Source organism: Elephas maximus, chromosome 14 (genome assembly GCF_024166365.1).
Source record: "Elephas maximus indicus isolate mEleMax1 chromosome 14, mEleMax1 primary haplotype, whole genome shotgun sequence".
NCBI classification, from domain to species: domain Eukaryota; kingdom Metazoa; phylum Chordata; class Mammalia; order Proboscidea; family Elephantidae; genus Elephas; species Elephas maximus.
This window is the reverse complement of record NC_064832.1, coordinates 35,800,678-35,822,414: the sequence shown is the minus strand read 5'-3', so window position 1 is coordinate 35,822,414 and position 21,737 is coordinate 35,800,678. Positions and strand designations below refer to the sequence as shown.

The following is a 21,737-nucleotide window of genomic DNA, read 5'->3' as shown; positions in this document are numbered from 1 at the left end:
ATATATGCATGTTATTTAAGATACTAGGAAGTAATATCACACTAGTCATCTAAAAGAGGTGAAAGTGATCGCTTCTGTAAAAGGGAAAATTGGAAGGAGGAACAGGAAGCTTTTTTTAAAATAACCTTGTAACTATTTGACTCTTTAAACTGTGAATGTACAACTTAAATAAAAAACTTCAAAAAATTATAATTTGGCATTTACAGTTAAAAAAGTACTTTATCTGATACAATCATACTCAGAAGTAGGCAAAGTAAGTATTATCCCCATCTTATAGACAAGAAAGCTATCACTCCTCTTCAGTAAATATTTGAGGACATAACAGGACTATGTTTGGAAAATAGTCTTCAGTTATCTCAAGGAATAATGAAGAGGTACAAAAGAGCCAGTCTCTTTATTGATTTCTTTTCAATCCATTGCATAAATTATACGATCCTGCATCTCTTATAATTAAGATGAGGGACAGCATAAACTTTAAATCATGATAGAAAACCCAACTGCAATCTACAAAGCAGAGAAAGGTCTGCTCATTAGTTTGTTTAAAAAATATTTGGTCCCTGTCCTTGAGGAACTCAGTTTTGTGGGGAAGATGGGTAAACAGACAATTATAATTCAATGTGTACGGTGCTTAAACAGAGGAACATGAAAAAGTGCTAAGGGAACGACATTCCCTGGGGAAAGAGAACGCTTCAGAGGAAACATTCTGAGCTAAGTCTTGAAGGATGAATAGAAGTTTAACCAATTTAACAAAGGCCGTGCTAACCACTACAAAACGCAAAAGACTACATTTCCGTGTAAAATATCTGTATCTTCACTGTGCTGTAACTGCATGTTAAAGGCTAAATAAAATCTTTATAATAAGAGTAATTAAAAAAAAATTATACAGAATCTTAATGCTTTGATCCACATTTCTAATCTTTAGTCCCAGTGGCCAAATGAAAACATTTTCCACATGTCTAACGAACATTTTTTAAATCTAAAGCTTTAGAGTATTATTTCAAAAGCTGATTAAAGAATAACCACCATTTATTTGTGCTACCACCAAAAAGTTACATAGTAAACATATTTCCTTTGTCATATATTGAAATTATAACGTAGCCTTTCTCCCATGAGATGGCTCTGCTTCCAGATGATGCAAGTGACACATAAGCTAATATGGGAAGAAAGGTAAAAAGAATTTTTTTTTTTTTTTAAATCATACACTTTTTTCTCTGGTAGTTATTCTCAAATTCCCTTCCAAGGGCAAATGTAAGTAAAATAAGTAAAATTTCTTTTTCCAAACCACAGTGATAAAACTAATAATCTGTAATAAAACACCTTAAAAAAGATTATAAATATTTATCTTCTATTAGAAAGTATATATACTTTCTGACCTTTACAGGTTATTTTCGGGGCAAAATATTTTTATTTTTCAGAATTTGGAGGGTACCTGTGAAACAAAAATTTTCCAATCAAGGTAACTCAATTTGGATGTTAACTAACAAAGGCTCAAATACGTAGCAAATTCAGAACAGGTGCAGCCTAAAGATAACTCATTACTCTAAGCCGATACTTCCCCATAATAGTTCTTGGTATCATTTCATGTCCCTTTCTGTAATTCCAAACCTTTCTATGTAATCTGTCCATAATTAATCTACCTCAGTTACTATCCAGAAAAATTAATTTTGTTATTAATATCTCAATCTGTGACTCTATCCCTACAGTTAAAAACCTAGCTGTAAGTCGCAACATGTGACTTTTTTTTTTTTGGCAACAGCCAGTTCAGGAAAGCCTCCTACCACTAGGAGGAAAAAAAATGAGTCATGCCAGGAGACCACAAATGGTACTTCACAAAATCATGGTAGGTTTGGATGCAAAAGGCTGGGGTTTTCAAAGTACAATTTTGTACACATAATACAGAATACATTTGGTTAGGTAAACAAGATTTTAATTGTATGACTCAGAAAAATAATAAAAATCCTGATAGATAAGATTTTAAATTATTTCAATTAATCATGCCTTTACATCTTTCTAACAACTAAAATAATCATGAAACCCTCACTGAAACGTTTTGTCTTGTATTTTTTTTTTAAATTGCAATTCTTTTGAAAATATGCTCAACTATTCCAAAGTGAAAACCACAAATACGCATACAGAATATAAATGCTTCAACTGGTTTGATGAAAGTTCCATCAGGAAAATCTCAAACTAATTCCAAAATAATTAAATATCCTACAAGCTTATTCAAAATTCCACAGTGAAAATGAGCAGCCTTTGTCCTAACTCCTATGACATTATTTTGATCAATGTTAGTCACAGACTGGCAAATTTGTGAAAAGAACATTCCTTTGATATCAATTTAAGTTTTAAAGGAATGTAAAATCATGGGAGACTTCACAACTTTTCTAGCCAGTCAGCTTCAATGACACAAGGTGATTCAATAGGTGTGATTAACACATTATTTTCAAAGTAACTCAAAAAACCCTGGTTTAAGAATGTATTTTTGGCTTTAGGTATTTTTTTGGTAAGGGAAAAAGGGAACAGATGAAGTAGATTAGCAGGGGACCAGGTCTTATTTTCATGATCCTGTAAATCCAACCCTCCTAGACTTACTTTCTCTACTCTAAAATGGCTACCACCTTGGTCTACTAGGCACAAGAAAAAATGTTCAGCAGCAGATCAAAGGCAAACCTGGTTATGTTGACAGTGTATGCCTTCCTCCTCTACAACATATTTCTTAAGATTCCTTTACTGATCAGAACAAATGACCATTAAATAAATATGCAAAAGTTGGTCAATAACAGTATGAGGGCAACCAATATAGCCCAGATTAGGTCATCTTTCCTGCAAGTTTTAACTAGGAAAAGGTAACATCCTTCACAGACTAAAATCAAACAGGAGAACTGGAAACGATTGTCTAGTAAAGGAGACACAAACGTGGGAACCACAACCACCCCAAGACATGAGCATAAAGATTTTTTAGTAACTCAAAGGAATGGCTTAACTATTATACGGGTTAGCAAAAATCAAGCTTCTGTTCATTATTAATCTTTCTCAAAGGCATTCTATAAATAACACTCGGTGACCCAAAACCTATTTTTAATATGAACATATGTTCAATTATTCTGACAAACACTGTTTACATATTAAACTCAGACCATTTCCTATCCACTCTGAAACCATTCCGTAACACTCTTGCTCTAGGAAACACTTACCGTGAAAACACATTTTCGCGTTCAAAAATGAAAACAATGCTTTAATTTTGTGCATATATATATTTATACAGCTACTAAATAAACTTCCAATCTGTTGAATGTCTGCAGAAACATGGCATGATCTTACCTCTCATCCTCGCCATCCACCAGGGGTGTCGTCAGCGGTAGCACCTTCAACGGGAAAAGAGAAGCAGAGGCTGCTAGGCTGCTGCTACTCCCATCTGAAACTGCTGACATTCCCCCACTGTCACCACTGATAGTCTGAGGTAAGCCAACTAAGGAGGGTTCCACTGGGCGCCTGGCATCTTCAATTTGGCTTCCAATTGCCTGAGCTAATGATTGTGCAGAGAACTGAGCAGAACTCGGTGTTATTTGTTGTGCCAAGGGCAAATTTATATTAGTTGTTATCAAGGGAGGTTGACTAACACTCTGAACCAAATTACCATTTTGGGTGACAGGGGTTTGTGCTATATTCTGCGGTGGAACCAAGTTTGCTGGGGCAGAAGACATTGCGGAAGGAACAGTTGAGCTAACCTGATTCGTAACAGAAATACTACTAGCAGAGGGCAAAGGACTAACTGCGGGCAATTGCTGTGGAACACCTCCTTGAGCTACCGACTCTACTCCTTGTGGCTGGGGAGGCACAGTTAACAAGGTACTCTGGGGTGCAATAACCAATTGTTGAGGAAGGCTTGAAGCACTAGCTTGAACTCCCTGATGAAGAATCCCAGTTTGAGCAGGTGGAACTACTTGTGAAGACGGAGGAGCACCTTGCTGAATAACTGAAGGTGTGACTTGAGTAGAGGGCTTCTGCACTGCAGTAGGTACATTCGCCTGCTGACCAATATTTGCAATCTGACCACTAGTAGGTACAGCAGCCACTGCTGTCTGAGCCTGGCCAGTGGGCTGGGCAGATGCCCCTGCAGGCTGTGCTTGGACTAGAGTGGACTGCACTGGCGGCTGGATACCCTGCGGCTGAGCCACAGGAATCACTGCTGCTCCTGCTCCCACTGCTGCAGAAGCGGGCTGTCCGGCGGACACTGCCGTCTGAAGAATCGGCTGCTGCTGTACATGTATATACTCTGAAGGAGGATTCTGAGTCACTGATTTCCCAGGGCCTGGGGCCATGTGTGTAGAAACAGCCGGTTGCTGTTGTCCATATTGTAACTGTTGAGGTGGTGCCCCTGGAAGGGGAGTTTGCACTGGAGGAGTGCTCTGAGAATACGGCAGGTGGGGCTGAGCCAAACTGGACATGGAAGGCTGCTGACCTAAAGCTGAAGTCACACCAACCACATTCACAGGCGATGGCTGGATACCAGTTGCAGCACTGATAGTGGCTTGCAGAGGTACCGGTTGAAGACCTTGCTTTTGCTGATAGCTCAGTTCCTGAGACTGCATCTGTGAATGGGAAACGCTCTGCGGTATACTAGCTGCTGGAATACTCTGCGGACCAGTGCTACCAAAATCCATTTGTTGAGGGGCCACACCTTGAAGAGCTGGTTGCTGCTGCTGCGCCACCATAGTCGGGGTTCCCATCTCTCCACTTCCCACACTCTCTGTGTAGTGACTCAGTGTGCTGACGCTACTGCTCACTGAACTCCCACTAGTGCTCTCCCTCTCAGAAGTCACTTCCATGGGGTTTTGTTTTACAGTCTCCACCACTTTATTTATCACACCTTCTGTAGCAGGTACAGCACTTTCTTTTTCATAGAACTCAGTACAAGTCCATCTACCTTTCTTAAAAGGTTCAGAACTGGTATCTAACTTCACAACTCTGAACCTTGATGTGTTAACTGCTGGTTGTTGCTGCTGACTTAAAACCGATCCCACAGTCATCCCTGTGGCTGCATTAGGGACACTGTTAACAATAGCAGAGGAAGAAACAGTACCATTGCCCATGCCACTCAAGATATTCACATTAACACCCCTGCTAGCTCCAGGTCCAACACTCACACTAGCAGCACTAGGGATACTGCTTGTATTCACATTAGCATTACCAAGCATGCTGCCTGTCACATTAGGAGTAATACTACCCACAGCAGAAATGTTAACGTTATTCACTGTACCAGTGCCGGTCACAGAACTTATACCTATACTGCCAGGAGTGCTGGGAGTGCGGATAGTAGTCATTACAGTTGCAGGTGAGCCACCGGATGATATAGCAGAAGTTGGTGCAGCTGGTATTACACTCTCAGAGCTCCCAGCTGTGCAGAGTTTTCTGGATACTGGGCTTGAGGGTGGCCCTGCAGGAATGGATGCACTGGCCACACCAGCATGGGCAGGATGGTGGTGCCCATGGTGGAGGTGGTGTCCATGATGAATGTGGTGGTGGTGATGGAGGTGGTGTGGATGGGCATTCCCATTGATCACAACATTCTGTTGTGGAAGATGTGGCAAAAGAGGCTGAGGAAGGTGAGGCTGGTTGGGAGAGACTGCCCCAGGTGTCTCCGCTTCCTGGAAGTTATTGAGAGTCTCTTCTGAGGAGCTACGTTCTGGTTCCCCTAAGTCAGTAGCCCTGGAAAGTGACACATCAAGGATCTCGGAAGAAGACAAATCTTCCGTGTGCGATTCATCCAGATCATCGTAACTCTCCGTGTCCTCTGCTATGCTGTTGTTGGAGCTGATACTGGCGGAGATCTGAGCCGGAGTAACGCTAGTTATCTGGAAGCCACTCTTCTTTTTCATTTGCGTTCCTCCTGGCGCAAGAGGCTGTGCCTGCAGCTGCGTCTGGGAAAGGAGGTTGAGGCTTTGTGGAGGCGGAGGCGGAGGCTGTGGTCCCGTCGTGGAAGATGCTGCAGGAGGCGGCGGCTGGAGTAGCGACGGAGGCGGAAAATCCTCCGAAGATGTGGCATTACTCCCCACGCCGGTACCTGCTGCGCTGAGAGCAGAGGCGCTGCCACTGCCGCTGCCCCTCCGAGGGAACACAGCCGGGTGCGCCATCTTCCTCGCACTAATGTCTGCAGCGGCGGCGGCCGACTCAGGCGGCTGGTGCATTGTGTCGGGTACCGGGGGGCGGAGGAGCCGAGTGCAATTTCCTTCTGCACCGTAATCTTTGTACTGAAGAGCCGGAGAGGAAAACGGGACTGACGCTCTGCCGGGCGCGATTCCTCCTCCTCCTCCTCCTCAGCCGAAGGCACCGGGGCCGGTCGCTACTGCCTTCGAGGGCGAGCTTCGGGAAGGGAGGATGAACGAGGGTGAACAGGGCGGCCGGGGTCCCGAAGGGAGCCCCCTTCAGTCCTTCGCCATTCACTCTCCCCTCTACTCTCACACCCCCCCCCCCCTTTATTCTGCTTCACGTGGGGTGCGGGGCAGGCGGGAGAGGAGGGGAAGGGAGAGGGGAACCGAGAAATGCCCACCTCCTCCGGCCAACTCAGAAGCCACCTCAGCCCCCTCCTCCCGGCGCGGCGGCGGCGGCTCTGCAACACCCTCCCGCCTTCCCCTCGCCACCCCCGGCGCCGCCGCCGGCGAGCCCCGAGCTCAGTGCCGCTCAAACCTCCCCGCCCGGCCCCGCCGGCCCCGCCGCGCCCTCCCCCCACGCCCCGCGGACCCTTTCAAACCCCCTGGGCTCGCGGCGGCTGCTCCGGGAGGAAACGCTGGCCGCGGCTGGGGCGGCGAGGCTCGGAGCGGGGCGGCGGCGGGGCGCCCGGTACGGTGAGCCCCGCAACGAGGCGCGGGCGGGGGCGCAGAGACGCCGGGTCCTCGCGGAGCACGGCCGGGTCGCGGCGGCGGCGGTGGCAGCGGGAGCCCAGGGACCGCTCCATCACTGGCAGCCATGGAGCCCGAGCATTTTCCTCCCTCAGGGCAGGCGCCTCGGCTCGGCACACGTCCTCGGGGAGGAAGGGGCCGGCGCCCGAGGCTCCCCGGAGGGCGGCGGGACGTGCGCTGGAGCGGAGGGCTGTGCGCCTCGCTTGTCGTCGTCTCCGCAGCCGGCTCGTCTTCACCCCGCTGCTCCCGCGGCCCAGGCGGCGGCGGCGGCGGCTCCTTTCTCGGCGGCGTTGGTGGCCAGACGGGCTGGTGCAGCGACTGCAGCCGACGCCGTTCAAAGGAACGAGAGGTGGGGTTGGCCGGTGTTGGTAAACGGGGCGGGTGAGTGGGTGGGTGTTGAGGGAGGGTGTCGGGCGGGGAGGGGGCTCTGGTGGCTAACAGTGCCCTTCTCCGGCTCCCCCGGCTCCCCCGTATCCCCCAGTCTCTCGCGGCATTGGGAGAGGAGGGACCAGCGCCCGAGCGCAGGAGGAGGAGGGGCGACTGCCGGCGAGAGGAGGAGGCGGTGGCGACGGGGGGAGGGGGCAAGGAAAGGGGACGGAGGAAAGATGGCGTCTGCGCATGCGCCCCAGCGCCTCAGACATAAAGCCTCGTCTGGCCGGCGAGGAGGCGGCGGGTCTTCGGGCCTTGCCGAACGCGGTCTCGACACGGAAATTGCCGAAGGCTGGCGGAGGCGCCGACGCCTGGGGTGTTGGGGGTGGGGAATTTCAGCCGAGGGAGCGGATCCGGGTCGGACTGTGGGATTCTGAGTGGGGGTGGGGCAGGCTGAGGGGCGCGGGCCGCGCGCGCCAGGTTGGGCGTGTCCGCTCTCCTCGCGCGCGGCGGGCGCGCGGGCGCGCGGCAGAGGAGGGGGCGCCGCGGCGAGGGGCGAGGCTCGCGGAGGGTGCTGGAGCCCCGGTCTCGGGTGTGCGCGCCCTGGGTGGTGTCCCCGCCTGCGGAATGGGTAATGAGGCTTTTCTCCGCAGCAACAGCATCACGAGTTGAGTTCCCAGGAGCCCGCCGCCGCCGTCACGAAATGAGTCAGGCTTTCTTCTGGGCCCGCGGCGGAGCCCTGCTCTTCTTGCCGCACCTGGGCTCGCCCCGGGCCGGTCCTGCCCTTGTCCCCTCGGGAGACACCACAGCGCCGGGAGTTGCGGCGTCCGCGCAGGGCCGGTGGCTCCCGGCGATAGGTGTTGCCTTTTGTGCAGTGCAAAAAAAGAAAGAAAAGTGGCTGCCATGCGGTCCCCTCAGCCTTCGACGGCCAAGGGCGAGCCTGCCGGGCAGATGTTGCAGATGTTGGCAGTTAACTACCTAAGGTCCACGGGGTAGACTCTTGTCTAGAGGGAGTGGTTGTGCCCTCCTGACCTGGAGGGAAGCAGCCCAGCCCAGTGAACTGACCTCAACAGGTGGAGCTTGTTCTCAGCCTTAGTGCCTTTTGGTTTAATTGTCCAGGTTGTGGCCTCCATGGGTTTGACTTAAAAGGCATGGTGGGAACACAAGTGGAAACATAAATGAAGAATGCCACTTAGGGCTAAAAAAAAAAAAAAAAAGCCATCTGAAATTCCACTTTGGGGGGAAAAAAATACTTGCCATGGGTTCGAACGTATTTTTACAGAAGCAGAGTCAGGTTTGGCGGGAGGCAATTTACTGGAAGTCGCCCGCCTGGCATTACATGACATTTTAGCGCTAAGCATTTCTACTACTACTCGCCCTGGAATTAAAAACAATTACAAAATAAGCTAAAGAACCCAGGAGAGAATTTTTTAAGTTATTTATTTGTTTTAATTTAGGTTGTTGGGGGCGTAAACGTTTATTGATTCAGGAAACCTGACGGACTCACAGATCCACAATGCTATTCAGAAGATTGTTAAAGCATAATCAATTGTCTTCTACAGGTTTTCGATAGAACACTTAGTTCAACGTGAACTTTTTCTTCATTCCATCCCTCAGAAAGTTAACAATGTCACGATTGTCTTACATTGTTGAATAGAAATGCTTCCTCAACATCCCTTGTCTACCCTGTATCAAAACTGTAATATATTGTTGCTTTATCTGCGGTCTCTCCACTCAAAAAAAAAAAAAATTTTTTTTATTTCTCCACTGAATCCAAAAGGCCTGACTGTATTTTTGGATGTCAAATTGCTAATGGAATCTGTGTGCTAGGTACGAAGTAGGAGATTACAAATACTGAAAGTGAAGTGATAAAAGTCAAATACATTTGAAAAGATAATACTTTGCTTTATGATATTCATGAGTTTATACATGAATATACTTGCATTTTTAGATAGCTGTGGCCTTTTGGGAAACCCTGATGGTGTAGTGGTTAACTGCTATGGCTGCTGACCAAGAGCTCTGCAGTTCGAATCCACCAGGTGCTCCTTGGAAACTCCATGGGGCAGTTTTTCTCTGCCCTATAGGGTTGCTATGAGTCATAATCAACCCGAAGGCAGTGGGTTTGGGGTTTTTTTGTGTTTTTTTTTTTTTTTTTCCTATGGCCTTTTGCGTATTTTACAAAAATAATCATTTCTTTTTTAATCTGTCAGCAGCTTTTGTTGGGAGTGATATGCCTGGCTACTGGCTGCCATTCATTGTCAAAATGCAAATCTGACAAGCTTTTTCAACAGTTTTTGAAAGGAAAATAGAAACTATCCTCACCACTTGAATGTAGATGGGCAGAATGCAGTCTCTTCGGACTACAGTGTGAGAGGAAGAAAATGCTCTTAATCTCTCAAAATGTTGTCTCAGGTCAAAGTTTTAAACTACCCCAAACAGCAGCTCCCTAGGCCACCTAAATGCCCGCTAGGATTGTGCTGGTATGGTTTGAAGAAGAAGAAACACGTAAAATATGTTAAAATCTCACCCAAAGTTGAAGAATGAATAAGTTGTTGAGACAATCCTGTAGAAGATGATACTTAATTCTAATAACCATTAACAAACAGTATTGCGGATTTGTCTATTTTGTTGGGAGAGGGGTGTTAGTTCTTTCAAAAAATTTTTCATTTTGTTTTACTTTTCCAGGACATAAGAAAACATTGTTTTTCAAATGTATTTAATTTTTTGTCTGCCATATCATTTTCAAACCTCTTTTTGGGCTGCATCAGGTCCCACTAAGATATAAAGCGTAACTGTGCAATTAAGGAAATAGGACCTTGAACAATGTGCCTCTCTCTCTCTCTTGTTCTCACTCTCTCCAGTTGCCAACGTTTCAATGACCAGCAATACGTGAACACAAATACATCAAAATAAGCAGAAGCACCTGAACAGCCAGGAGTTGGTATCATGTGTTACCTTGTAATAAAAAAGTCAGGGTATTTTTACGTGAATATTAAATGCCTACTGCTAAGTGTGATAAAGGAGCCCCTGAGTGGTGCACACAGTTACTGACACCAAAAGGTTGGTGGTTCAAGTTCACCCAGAGGCACCACAGATGAAAGGCCTGGCAATCTACTGAAAAAGCAGTCACTGAAAACTCTATGGAGTACAATTCTACTGTGACACATACGGGGTCACCAGGACTCAGAGTCAACTCAGCGGCAACTGGTTGTGTGTAATAAAGTCATCGAATCCTTTGAACCCAGGCTTTTAGTTGTCATTACCATTGAAAGACTGAATTTCAACTGTTAAGTTCTGAGGTCGTATCTCTGAATTACCTCTCTCTTAATTTAAGATTAGCTGTATTACAATGCTCACTTAAACCTGTTTATTGCCATATTGCAAACCAGCATGTATATTTAGCTCTGTTTAGTGTTTATTGTGTCATAAAATAGAAAATTTACCTATTTGCAAAAACTGCAATAAGCAGTGGTGGCACAGTGGTTAAGAGCTTGGCTGCTAACCAAAAGGTCAGCAGTTCAAATCCACCAGGCGCTCCTTGGAAACTCTATGGGGCAGTTCTACTCTGTCCTACAGGGGCGCTATGAGTCGGAATCAACTCAGGCAATGGGTGTTTTGGTTTTAATTCTCCAAAAGCAGTGCCCTGGCAGAGCAGGAAAGGAATGCTTACCCTCAGAACAGCTGTAAGTGGTAAAGATAGATACTAGAGATAAATGTGTGCAGAAATACGCCACTGTTCCAGTCTAGTAATTGTCCTGGCTAACTAGTGCTTCAGTTCTGCAGTATTGCTTATCTGTAACTTTTTAAGTGTCATCTGAAAAGAAATTTGGTCAAATTTTTAAACATGAGTTACCCACTAAACCAAAACCCACTGCCATCGAGTCAATTCCAACTCATAGCAACTTATAAACATGAAAAATCCCACATTTTTACATATAAAGAAACATGTATAGGGATATTGCAGGATGTTGATAATCAGTTTGTTCTCTAAAGCACTCAAAGCTTAGCTTGAAACTTTTCATTCAAATATTAATGAATATAGTTTAGCTTAGCTTATAGCTAGTTAATTTTTGGCAGCATTTATCAAATTTTCAGTATAAATATATTTCTGTCTAGCTAAACAGTTATATACCCTTACAGGAGAGGATGCTTGTAAAACAATAAAGTACGGACGTTTGAATTTATGGTTCACGAGACATACTGGTACACAGTAGCTCTCTTAATCTCTACTCTTTGAGGGAGGAGTTATTATTCTTATTTTAGAAATAAATGATCACAGAAAAGTTAAAAAAAAAAAAAAAAAAAACTTGTCCAAAATTCATGCCTACATCTGGGTACCCAGGTCCTCTTAATTTCAGATTCTTTTCCTCCATAATAAGGGATTTTTCTGAAATAGCAATCTGAACTGTTGTGCGCTGTCGAGTCAATTCCAACTCATACTCTAGGAATTAGTATTTTTCAAAAATCTGTTGGAAACTAATGAGTGTTATTTTAATGCTTTTGAATGCCAAGGAAGTAATGCTGCTTACAGTAATTGCAAACAGCATTTCTTTTCTAGGGAGGGGATAAAACCCTTTTTCCCTGTCTGAACCAAAGTAAATGATATATGGTCTTCCACAGTCAGTCTTTCCTGATTTTCCCAGGGTGGTACAAACAGTTAAGTGCTCAGCTACTAGCTGAAAGGCTGGCGGTTTGAACCCACCCAGAGATGCCTCAGAAGACAAGCCTGGCAATCTGCTTCTGAAAGGTCACAACCTTGAAGACTCTATGCAGCAGTTCTACTCTGCACATATAGGGTCGTCTTGAGTCAGAATTGACTCGATGGCAGCTAACAACACAAATTTGGAGGAATTTTTCACAGCTTGAGAAAATCATTTCTGACTTCTGCTACAGAACTGTGATGTGACTTTAAAAAAGAATGTGTTAAATATTTAAGTCTGTAATCAAATAGCCTTTCAAATCTCCCCAGATAATAGTTAATCTTTATTGAATGCCTTCTATATACAACACATTGTTCTAAATGCTTTAAGTGTTTAATCCTCAAAAGCTGTATAAGGTAGGAACTCTGTTTCACAAATGAGGGAAGTGGGAGGCAGAGAGGTTGAGGTCCTACAACTTCGCAAGTAAACCAAAAACCAAACCCATTGCCATTGAGTCGATTCCAACTGATAGCGACCCTATAGGAGAGAATAGAATTGCCCCATAGAGTTTCCAAGGAGCACCTGGTAGATTTGAACTGCCAGTCTTTTGGTTAGCAGCCTTGGCTCTTAACCTTTGCAAAATGCAAATCCCAGCTGTTTAACCACTCCTTCACAGCTGCCTTCAAACATTTTAAAATCAGATTTCTGCCAGCTCTAACTCCCAAATTAAATTTCTGCAGTATACTCATGTTTTAATTTTTCTAATTAGACATCTCCAAAGAATCTATGGGCACCATTTTCTCCTCAGGCTGAGCCACTCTGAGAAAGAATGTTCATTTTAGAGATTCTACCTTGAACACATAGCAACCGGACATAAGTGAACAGACCAATGAGTCTGATGATACTTCACCGATCAAAACATGTTGAATGCTTGAAGAAAGATATTAATCACACATAATTGAGAAGTGCTGTCTCTATAGGACAAGGTAAATGTTTTCCCGTTTTAGCAATTACCATTTACTCAACACGAGAGCCTGTAGAATAGAGAGAATAATAACCTAGTCTTTCCAACATAAGGACCAATTTGTACATCTTTTTGAATACTGAAAGTTAAAGAGCTACACACGTTTATTGTATTTATATGTATCACGATTCTAATAAGACCTCTGTCCTTCCACCATACATAAACCAAAACCAGGTCATGAAGTACAAACAAATCAATGCAACCAGTATTCCTTTGCATTTGAAGATTAGGTCCACAAACATTTAGGTATATCTCCAGTCTCAAAACTTAAGGAAAAGAGAAAGGCTGTTGAGGTCAATCCCTTTAAGAATTTATCTCTGGCCATTCATTTTCTCCTTCTGCTCTGACTTATCCTTTAGGAGAAAAAAACTTATAAAATAGTTTTAGTGACTTATATTTAAATTGCCATTTCCAATTAATTTAACTGTAGAAGAAAAAAAGGAAATCAGTAGTCTTAAAGGCCAAAATCTTTTCTGACTATAATTCCTTTAAATGAAGTAGAAAAGAAAACCTGAAATGATGGCAAGTTAAATTGGGAGTCAGAGCACAAAATAAAATCCTGTTAATATTATGACCACAGGAAAGTTAAAGACAGCAGTACCATTTACATACAGAAGGTGTTTACAAAACCTTTCTGTATGAATGATAGAATAATTAGAGAGAAAATGATGGAATTTCAGAGAAAGCCTGAGATTGGGTCTAGGAAAAAAAGTTCGGCAAAATTTATTTGTTTCATTTTGTGCAACATATACACATACTTGTCAAACTCAAAAAAAAAGTAAATATACGACTGACTCAGCCTCTTCACTGAGTTAAATATAAAGTTAATTGCAAAGATGCCAGCAAAGCTTTCCATCAAAAACTGGAAGAGAAGGTCCAGGTGCTTTCTCGCCCTAGTTATTTATGGACAGGAACGAGACCACATAGTAATGCCAAGTCAGTGGTTTAACTTTGATGTTGTGAAAGGGTGTCTAAACACTCTGTTATCTGAGCCACAGCCAACATAGAAAAATGGTTGTTAAATTACACCTATATGAATGCATATTTTGAATAAAGTGGTTTCACTCTATATTACCCCAATATTGATCCCCAATTTTTTGATAAATAAAAACAAGAGTTTTGGGGGGGGGGGAAACCACTTTCAGTGAAAAGCATCTTGAGAAAGGAGCTGTTTTCTTTATTTTGTCAAGCATAGTAGGAACTCAATAAGTAGTTGTAAAAAATTGCTTATATCCAACGTTACGTAGTAATATTATCACAAGGACTTTTCACAAGATGTTTCTGAAGAACATTAAGTTCGGAAATCGTAGCATTAGAAAACAAGCTCATTATAAAAATTTTGACCAAGGGCATCCATGGTATAAAATTTCTTTCTCTGTTCTTTACCTGATCTCTGTAGAATTCTCCTCACCCAACCTAAGCAGCTAACAACTTGCTGACTACTCTTTTTAATGGGACATCATGCCCAAAGCATTTTTTTTTTTTTTTTTTGGTAAGAAGCAACAATCAGTGAAAATGGTAAAAAGATATGAATTGAATCTGTATCTCCTTTTCTGATAGCTCTGCATTTGTTTAGAGACAGTGCATTGTGTTAAATACTGATTAGAACTGGAATCCTTAGCTTTTGTAGATTCAGGAAACACATTCCTTCCATCCTGGGCTAAGGATATAGGGAAATCCTGTGCATCTTCCAGTCAGATGAGCTCCAGAACTGTCTTCTAAGAAACGTACTTGGCATGACTATTCACAGGGATCATACAAAGCCTAAGGTAAACAGAGTAATTTCAGATATAATGTTTAAAAGTAATTAACTTACTTAGTATGTCTAAAAAACATATTAGCTGTTTACTGGTCAAAACTTCCATTTGGAAGTGCTAATATCAAATGAGGATGCTGCTATTATTTTGCATTTCTCTCCACATAAAACTTTTTTTTTTCTATTTTATTGTACTTCACATGAAGGTTTACAGAACAAACTAGTTTCTCATTAAACAGTTAGTACACATATTGTTTTATGACATTGGTTAACAACCCCGTGACACGTCAAAACTTTCCCTTCTCAGCCTTGGGTTCCCTATTACCTGCTTTCCTGTTCCCTCCTGCTATTTAGTCCTTGCACCTGCACTGGTGTGCCCCTTTAGTTTCGTTTTGTAAAAAAAAAAAAAAATTTATGATTGTCAGTATAATAAAAAAAGCCTTCTTTTATATAACTAAAGTCAGAATAAAGAAGCTGTCTTGCTGATTATTATGTATGTGTTTTTAAAATGAAGTATATATTTTATATATTTATAAACAGTGTAAAAGTGTTCAATAAATATTTTTGACAATAATGTAGATGAATACATAATTCATGGAAAGTAGAACTTCTTTATATAACCCCTTTCTTGGGAAGAACAGGGGGATCCTGGCCCCAGAGCCTCGCAGATCTATAGGATCTTCAGAGGAGACAAATCACCACCATTTGTTAAAACATTCAAGAGAATAGTCTTTGGCAATAATTTCAATGATTCTGTTCTAATAAGACATTAAACACAGCGTTCATCTTATTACTAGTTGTACCACATGAGTCACACGTTTAAGACTCAAGCCTTAAGATTTTTTAAATGGCTTTCATCTACAAGTCAAGTCTGTTGAATCCCAAATAGATTTTATAATGGACACCATTTCCCATCCCTCTTTTCCCTTCCTACCTACTGCTCTATCCTACCCCTTCCGCCCCCCACTTCCCTCACCATACCTCAGAAATTGACATTACAACCATCTCCACTTTATTGAAACCCCAAAATAGTAATATTTCATTTTCTTTTCTTTGTGATAATTGTGCAGCAGCACTCAACTAATAACACCATTTGCTAGTCTGTTCATCCTAAATGCACAAGGAGTTATATGTCACGAGTAGTACTGCTACAAAAACATAGGAGATAAAAACAAAAGAATAGTCTATTACTTTAAAAACAGAACATTCAATATTTCACAAATACATAATATTAGCAACCATGGCTGATCTGATCTGAGACATATTGCAGATATTTTTCACTTTATTAGGTTAAAATATTCTGCAATATTTCTACATATGGTTTTCTCTAAAAACTAAGTAGTCATATATGTCTGGTTATTTCTACTTAACGTAGTTTTTAGGGGGAACCATATGTAGAAATATTGCAGAATACTTTAACCTAATAGAGTGAAAAATATCTGCAATATGTCTCAGATCAGATCAACTGTGGTTTGTGGGTTGCTATGTTATTAACGTCCCCATGTGCCTGTCAGTTCATCGTATTGTGGGGGCTTGTGTGTTGCTATGATGCTGGAAGCTATGCCACCAGTATTCAAATACCAGCAGGGTCACCCATGGTGGGAAGGTTTCAGCTGAGTTTCCAGACTGAGAAAGACTAGGAAGAAGGATCTGGTGGTCTACTTCTGAAAAAAATTAGCCTCATGAATAGCAGCAGAACTTAGTCTGACATAGTGCCAGAAGGGGACCCCCTCAGGTTGGAAGACACTCAAAATATGAATTGGGAAGAGCTGCCTCCTCAAAGAAGAGTTGATATATATGGAGTCAAGCTTTCAGGACCTTCATTTGCTGATGTTGCGTGACTCAAAATGAGAATAAACAGCTGCAAACATCCATTAAAAATCAGAATGTGGAAAGTGTGAAGTAGGAATCTAAGAAAATTGGAAATCATCAAAAAGGAAATGAAACACATAAACATCGATACCCTAGGCATTAGTTAGCTGAAATGGACTGGTATTGGTCATTTTGAATCAGACCATCATATGGTTTACTATGCCAGAAATGGTAAATTGAAGAGGAATGGTGTTACATTCATTGTCAAAAAGAACATTTCAAGATCATTCCTGAAGTACAGTGCTGTTAGTGATAGGATAATACCCATACACCTACAAGGAAGGCCAGTTAATATGATTATTATTCAAATTTACGCACCAACTACTAAGGCCAAAGATGAAAAAACTGAAGATTTTTACCAACATCTGCAGGCTGAAACTGATCAAACATGCAATCAGGGTGCATTGATAATTACTGGTGCAAAAGTTGGAAACAAAAAAGAAGGACCGGTAGTTGGTGATAGAAACGATGCCAGAGATCACATGAAAGAATTTTGCAAGGCCAATGACTTCTTCATTACAAATACCTTTTCTCAATAACATGAACAGCTGCTATACATGTGAACCTCACCAGATGGAATACACAGGAATCAAATCTACTGCACCTGTGGAAAGAGACAATGGAAAAGCTCAATATCATCAGTCAGAACAATGCAAGGGCTAACTTCAGAACAGACCATCAATTGCTCATATGTAAGTTCAAGTTGAAACTGAAGAAAATTAGAATGAGTCCAAGAAAGCCAAAGTACAACCTTGAGTATATTCCACCTGAATTTAGAGAACATCTCAGGAACAGATTTGACCCATTGGACACTAATGGCTGATGACCAGACATGTTGTGGAATGACATCAAGGATGTCATACAAGAAGAAAGCAAGAGGTTGTTAAAAAGACAGGAAAGAAATAAATGTCAGAAGAGACTCTGAAACTTGCCCTTGAACGTCGAGTAGCTAAAGGGAACCTAAGAAATGAAGTCAAAGAGCTAAACAAAAGATTTCAAAGGGTGACTGAAGAAGATAAAGTATTATAATGACATGTACAAAGACCTGGATTTAGAAAACTAAAAGGGAGGAACATGCTCAGCATTTCTCAAGCTAAAAGAACTGAAGAAAAAACTTCAAGCCTCAAGTTGCAATAATGAAAGATTCTGTGGACAAAATACTGAACGATGCATGAAGCATCAAAAGAAGATGGAAGGGGTACCCAGAGTCACTGTACCAAAAAGAATTGGTCAACATTCAACCATTTTAGGAGGTAGCATAAGATTAAGATCCGATGGTACTGAAAGAAGTCCAAGCTGCACTGAAGATGCTGGGAAAAAACAAGGCTTCATGAATTGATGGAATACCAATTGAGAGGTTTCAATAAACGGATGCTGTGCTGGTAGTGCTAACTCATCTATGCCAAGAAATTTGGAAGACAGCTACGTGGCCATCTGACTAGAAGAGATCCGTACTTACAGCAATTCCAAAGAAAGGTGATCCCACCAAATTCTGAAATTATCGAACAATATCATTAATATCACACACAAGTAAAATTTTGCTGAAGATTACTCAAAAGCAGTTGCAGCAGTGTATTGACAGGAAACTGCCAGAAATTCAAGCCAAATTCAGACGAGGCTGTGGAACAAGGGGTATCATTGCTGGTGTCAGATGGATCCTGGCTGAAAGCACAGAATATCAGAAACATGTTTACCTGTGTTTTATTGACTTTGCAAAGGCACTTGACTGTGTGAATCATAACAAATTATGGATAACATTGCAAAGAATGGGAATTCCAGAAAGCTTAATTGTGCTCATGAGGAACCTGTACATAGATCAAGAGGCAGTTGTTTGAACAGAGCAAGGGGATACTGCGTGGTTTAAAGTCAGAAAAGGTATGTTTCAGGGTTGTATCCTTTCACCATACCTATTCAATCTGTATGCTGGACAAATAATCTGAGAAACTGGACTATATGAAGAAGAACGGGGCATCAGGATTGGAGAAAGACTTATTAACAACCTGGATTATGCAGATGACACATCCTTCCTTGCTGAAAGCGAAGAGGACTTGAAGCACTTACTGATGATCAAGGACCACAGCCTTCAGTATGGATTACACCTCAACATAAAAAAAATAAAGAAAACAAAAATCCTCACAACAGTACCAATAAGCAACATCATGATAAACATCGAAAAGACTGAAGTTGCCAGGGATTTCATTTTACTTGGATTCACAATTAATGCCCATGGAAGCAGCAGTCAAGAAATCAAACAACACATTGCATTGGGCAAATCTGCTGCAAAAATGCTAAAAAGCAAAGATGTCACTTTAAGGACCAAGATGTACCTGACCCAAGCCATGGTATTTTCAATCGCCTCATATGTGTGGGAAACCTGGGCAATGAATAAGGAAGACCAAAGAAGAACTGACGCCTTTGAATACTGAATAATGTTGATGAAGAGTATTGAATATACCATGGACTGTCAAAAGAATGAACAAATCTGTCTTGGAAGAAGTACAACCAGAATGCTCATGAGAAGCAAGAATGGCGAGACTTCGTCTCACATACTTTGGACATGCTATCAGGAGGGATCAGTCCCTGGAGAAAGACATCATGCTTGGTAAAGTAGAGAGAGGGTCAGGAAAAAAAAAGGGAGACCCTTAAGAAAGTGGTTTGACACAGTGGCTGCAACAGTGGGCTCAAGCATACCAACAATCATGACGATGGCACAGGAGTAGGCAGTGTTTTGTTCTGTTGTACCTAGGGTCACTATGAGTGGGAACCAACTCAATGGCACCGAACAACAACATGTTGTTAACAAGGAGCCATGGTGGTGCAATGATTAAGTTCTTCGTTGCTAACCAAAAGTTTGGTGGTTCCAACGTACCAGCCACTCCTTGGAAGAAAGATGTGGCAATCTGTATCTGTAGAGATTAAAATAAAAAACCAAACCTGTTGCTGTCTAGTGATTCTGACTCATAGTGACCCTATAGGACAGAGCAGAACTGCCCCATAGGGTTTCCAAGGCGGTAATGTTTACAGAAGCAGACTGCCACGTCTTTCTCCCATACAGCAGCTGGTGGGTTCAAACCACTGGCTCCAGTTAGTAGCCAAGTCTTAATCATTGCACCATCAGGGCTCTTTCCATAAGGATTACATCCTTGCAAACTCTATGGGGCAGTTCTACTCTGTCCTGTAGGGTAGCTATGAGTTATTAAGGTATAAACCAAACCCGTTGCCCTATAGGGTTTGCAAGGAGCAGCTGGTGGATTCAAACTGCTCTGCTCTTAACCACTATGCTACCAGGGGTCCTTGTTAAGGTATACCAAAAAAAAAAAACAAATCCACTGCCGTCGAGTCGATTCTGACTCATAGCGACCCTATAGGACAGAGTAGAACTGCTCCATAGAGTTTCCAAGGAGCGCCTGGTGGATTTGAACTGCTGACCTCTTGGTTAGCAGCTGTAGCCCCTAACCACTACGCCACCAGGGTACAATGGGAAATGTGTAGTTTAGTTCTCCATAGACCAGCTAGGAACTTGAAAGATAAGATTGAACCAACTTCTGGTGTCATTAATTAAATATCTTCTATCTGTTCTTCAGGAAACAAAATTGCCAGTGCAGTGGTTTTCTATACACCAATTAGGGCGCCCCATCCCCTCTCCCTGCTCAAAGATGTCATGGATTGAATCGTGTCCCCCAGGAATGTCTGTCAACTTGGCTCAGTCATGATTCCCCTGTGTGATTGTCTACCATTTTGTCATCTGATGTAATTTCCCTTTGTGTTGTGGATCCTATCACCATGATGTAATAAGATGGGTTAGTGACAGCTGTATTGATGAGGTCTTCAAGATTGGATAGTGTCTTAAAGCCAATCTCTTTTGAGATATAGAAGAGAGAGGTAAGCAGTGAGACACGGGAACCTCATACCACCAAGAAAGCAGTGCTGGGAGCAGAGTGCGTCCTTTGAACCTGAGGTTCCTGCACTTAGATGCTCCCAGACCAAGGAAGACTAATGACAAGGACCTTTCTCCAGAGCCAACAGAGAGAGAAAGCTTTCCTCTCCAGATGATGACCTGAATCTGGACTTCTAGCCTACTGGACTGTGAGAGAATAAATTTCTCTTTGTTAAAGCCATCCACTTGTGTTTCTGTTATTGCAGCACTAGATAACTAAGACAGATGACCAACCTTATCGTAAACCGAGGACAAATAGAATAACAATTGTGTTCGTGTTTCACCAAAGACATTTTTCTTCTAGGTTAAAGATGACCAAAGAATTTCAAATTGTTCCAAATGCCTTTTAATCTACCAATTACATATAGGCACAATATGGATCCTAGGAAATTAGATAAGAATAGCTTGAATGTGAGATAATGGCATCAATATAGTTTAGAAATCATGATGGCAAGGCCTCATTAACGCATACATCTGCTGGCGCATGGGCATATGGTTGGTGCCTGGTACAGATGTGAGAACTGCAATTATGGCTCCTTAGTAAGATAATTGATTCTGAGTGAGTTTTGTTGATTGTTTTTAATTTTTTGTTGTTGTGGAGTTTTTCCTGCTGTTTGTGTATGTTTGTGTTTTTTAATGGCAGATGTCTTAGAGGAGAAAGTTTACCAAGAAGCTATGTTCCTGGTATAACTCAACCTAAGAACACTACTGATGAGACTAGGAAAATGCACCAAACTTAGCTACTTGTTCCTTGATAAACATCATGATAGCAAACAAACATGAATAGATTAAAAATTGTGTCCCTAACTCGTATATGGAAACCCTGGTGGCATAGTGGTTAAGTGCTACAGCTTCTAACCAAAAGGTCTGCAGTTCAAATCTACCAGGTGCCCCTGGGAAACCCTATGGGGCAGTTCTACTCTGTCCAATAGGATCACTACGAGTCGGAATCGACTCAAAGGCAATGGGTTTTTGGTTTTTAAATTATGTATTGAGCACTTGCCAATTTTATTCCATATTCCACTATCCATATAGTGACAGAACATTACAAAGAGAAACACTAGAAAGTAGGCTTTAGCTTTAAAATAAATAATAGCAATAAATTATCAGCTCTACCTACAAAGCATTAAAAAAAATTTTTTTTTTTTTTTAAATATAAGCTTGAGTTGTATTCTCAGCAAGGAACACAAGGACTATTTTAAAGGCGTAAACTTGCTTGTCCTGCTCAGGAAAGGCCCCC

General features: G+C 42.3%; 2 protein-coding genes across 11 annotated transcripts in view; one reads left to right on the top strand and one right to left on the bottom strand.

Moving 5' to 3' along the window:
* TSC22D1 (TSC22 domain family member 1) overlaps positions 1–6,642 on the bottom strand; it is a 154,551-nt gene extending 147,909 nt beyond the window's left edge. For 6 of the 10 annotated variants that reach the window (XR_007513044.1, XR_007513043.1, XM_049852933.1 and 3 more), the window contains exon 1: positions 3,322–6,641. Coding sequence is in view for 8 of the 10 variants with exons in the window: in XM_049852933.1 (XP_049708890.1) it covers positions 3,322–6,188 (2,867 nt within the window). In the remaining 2 variants the exon portion in view is untranslated. Of the gene's footprint in view, positions 1–3,321 lie in introns of all 10 variants that reach the window. The other 4 variants (XM_049852927.1, XM_049852929.1, XM_049852928.1 and 1 more) reach the window with 2 other exon arrangements.
* Positions 6,379–10,618, top strand: LOC126057991 (uncharacterized). The gene is made up of 3 exons (XM_049852901.1): positions 6,379–6,388; positions 6,507–7,248; positions 10,130–10,618. The coding sequence occupies exons 1-3, from the start codon at positions 6,379–6,381 to the stop codon at positions 10,179–10,181; spliced, it is 804 nt and encodes a 267-aa protein (XP_049708858.1). The 3' UTR covers positions 10,182–10,618.
* Positions 10,619–21,737: the final 11,119 nt, after the last annotated feature.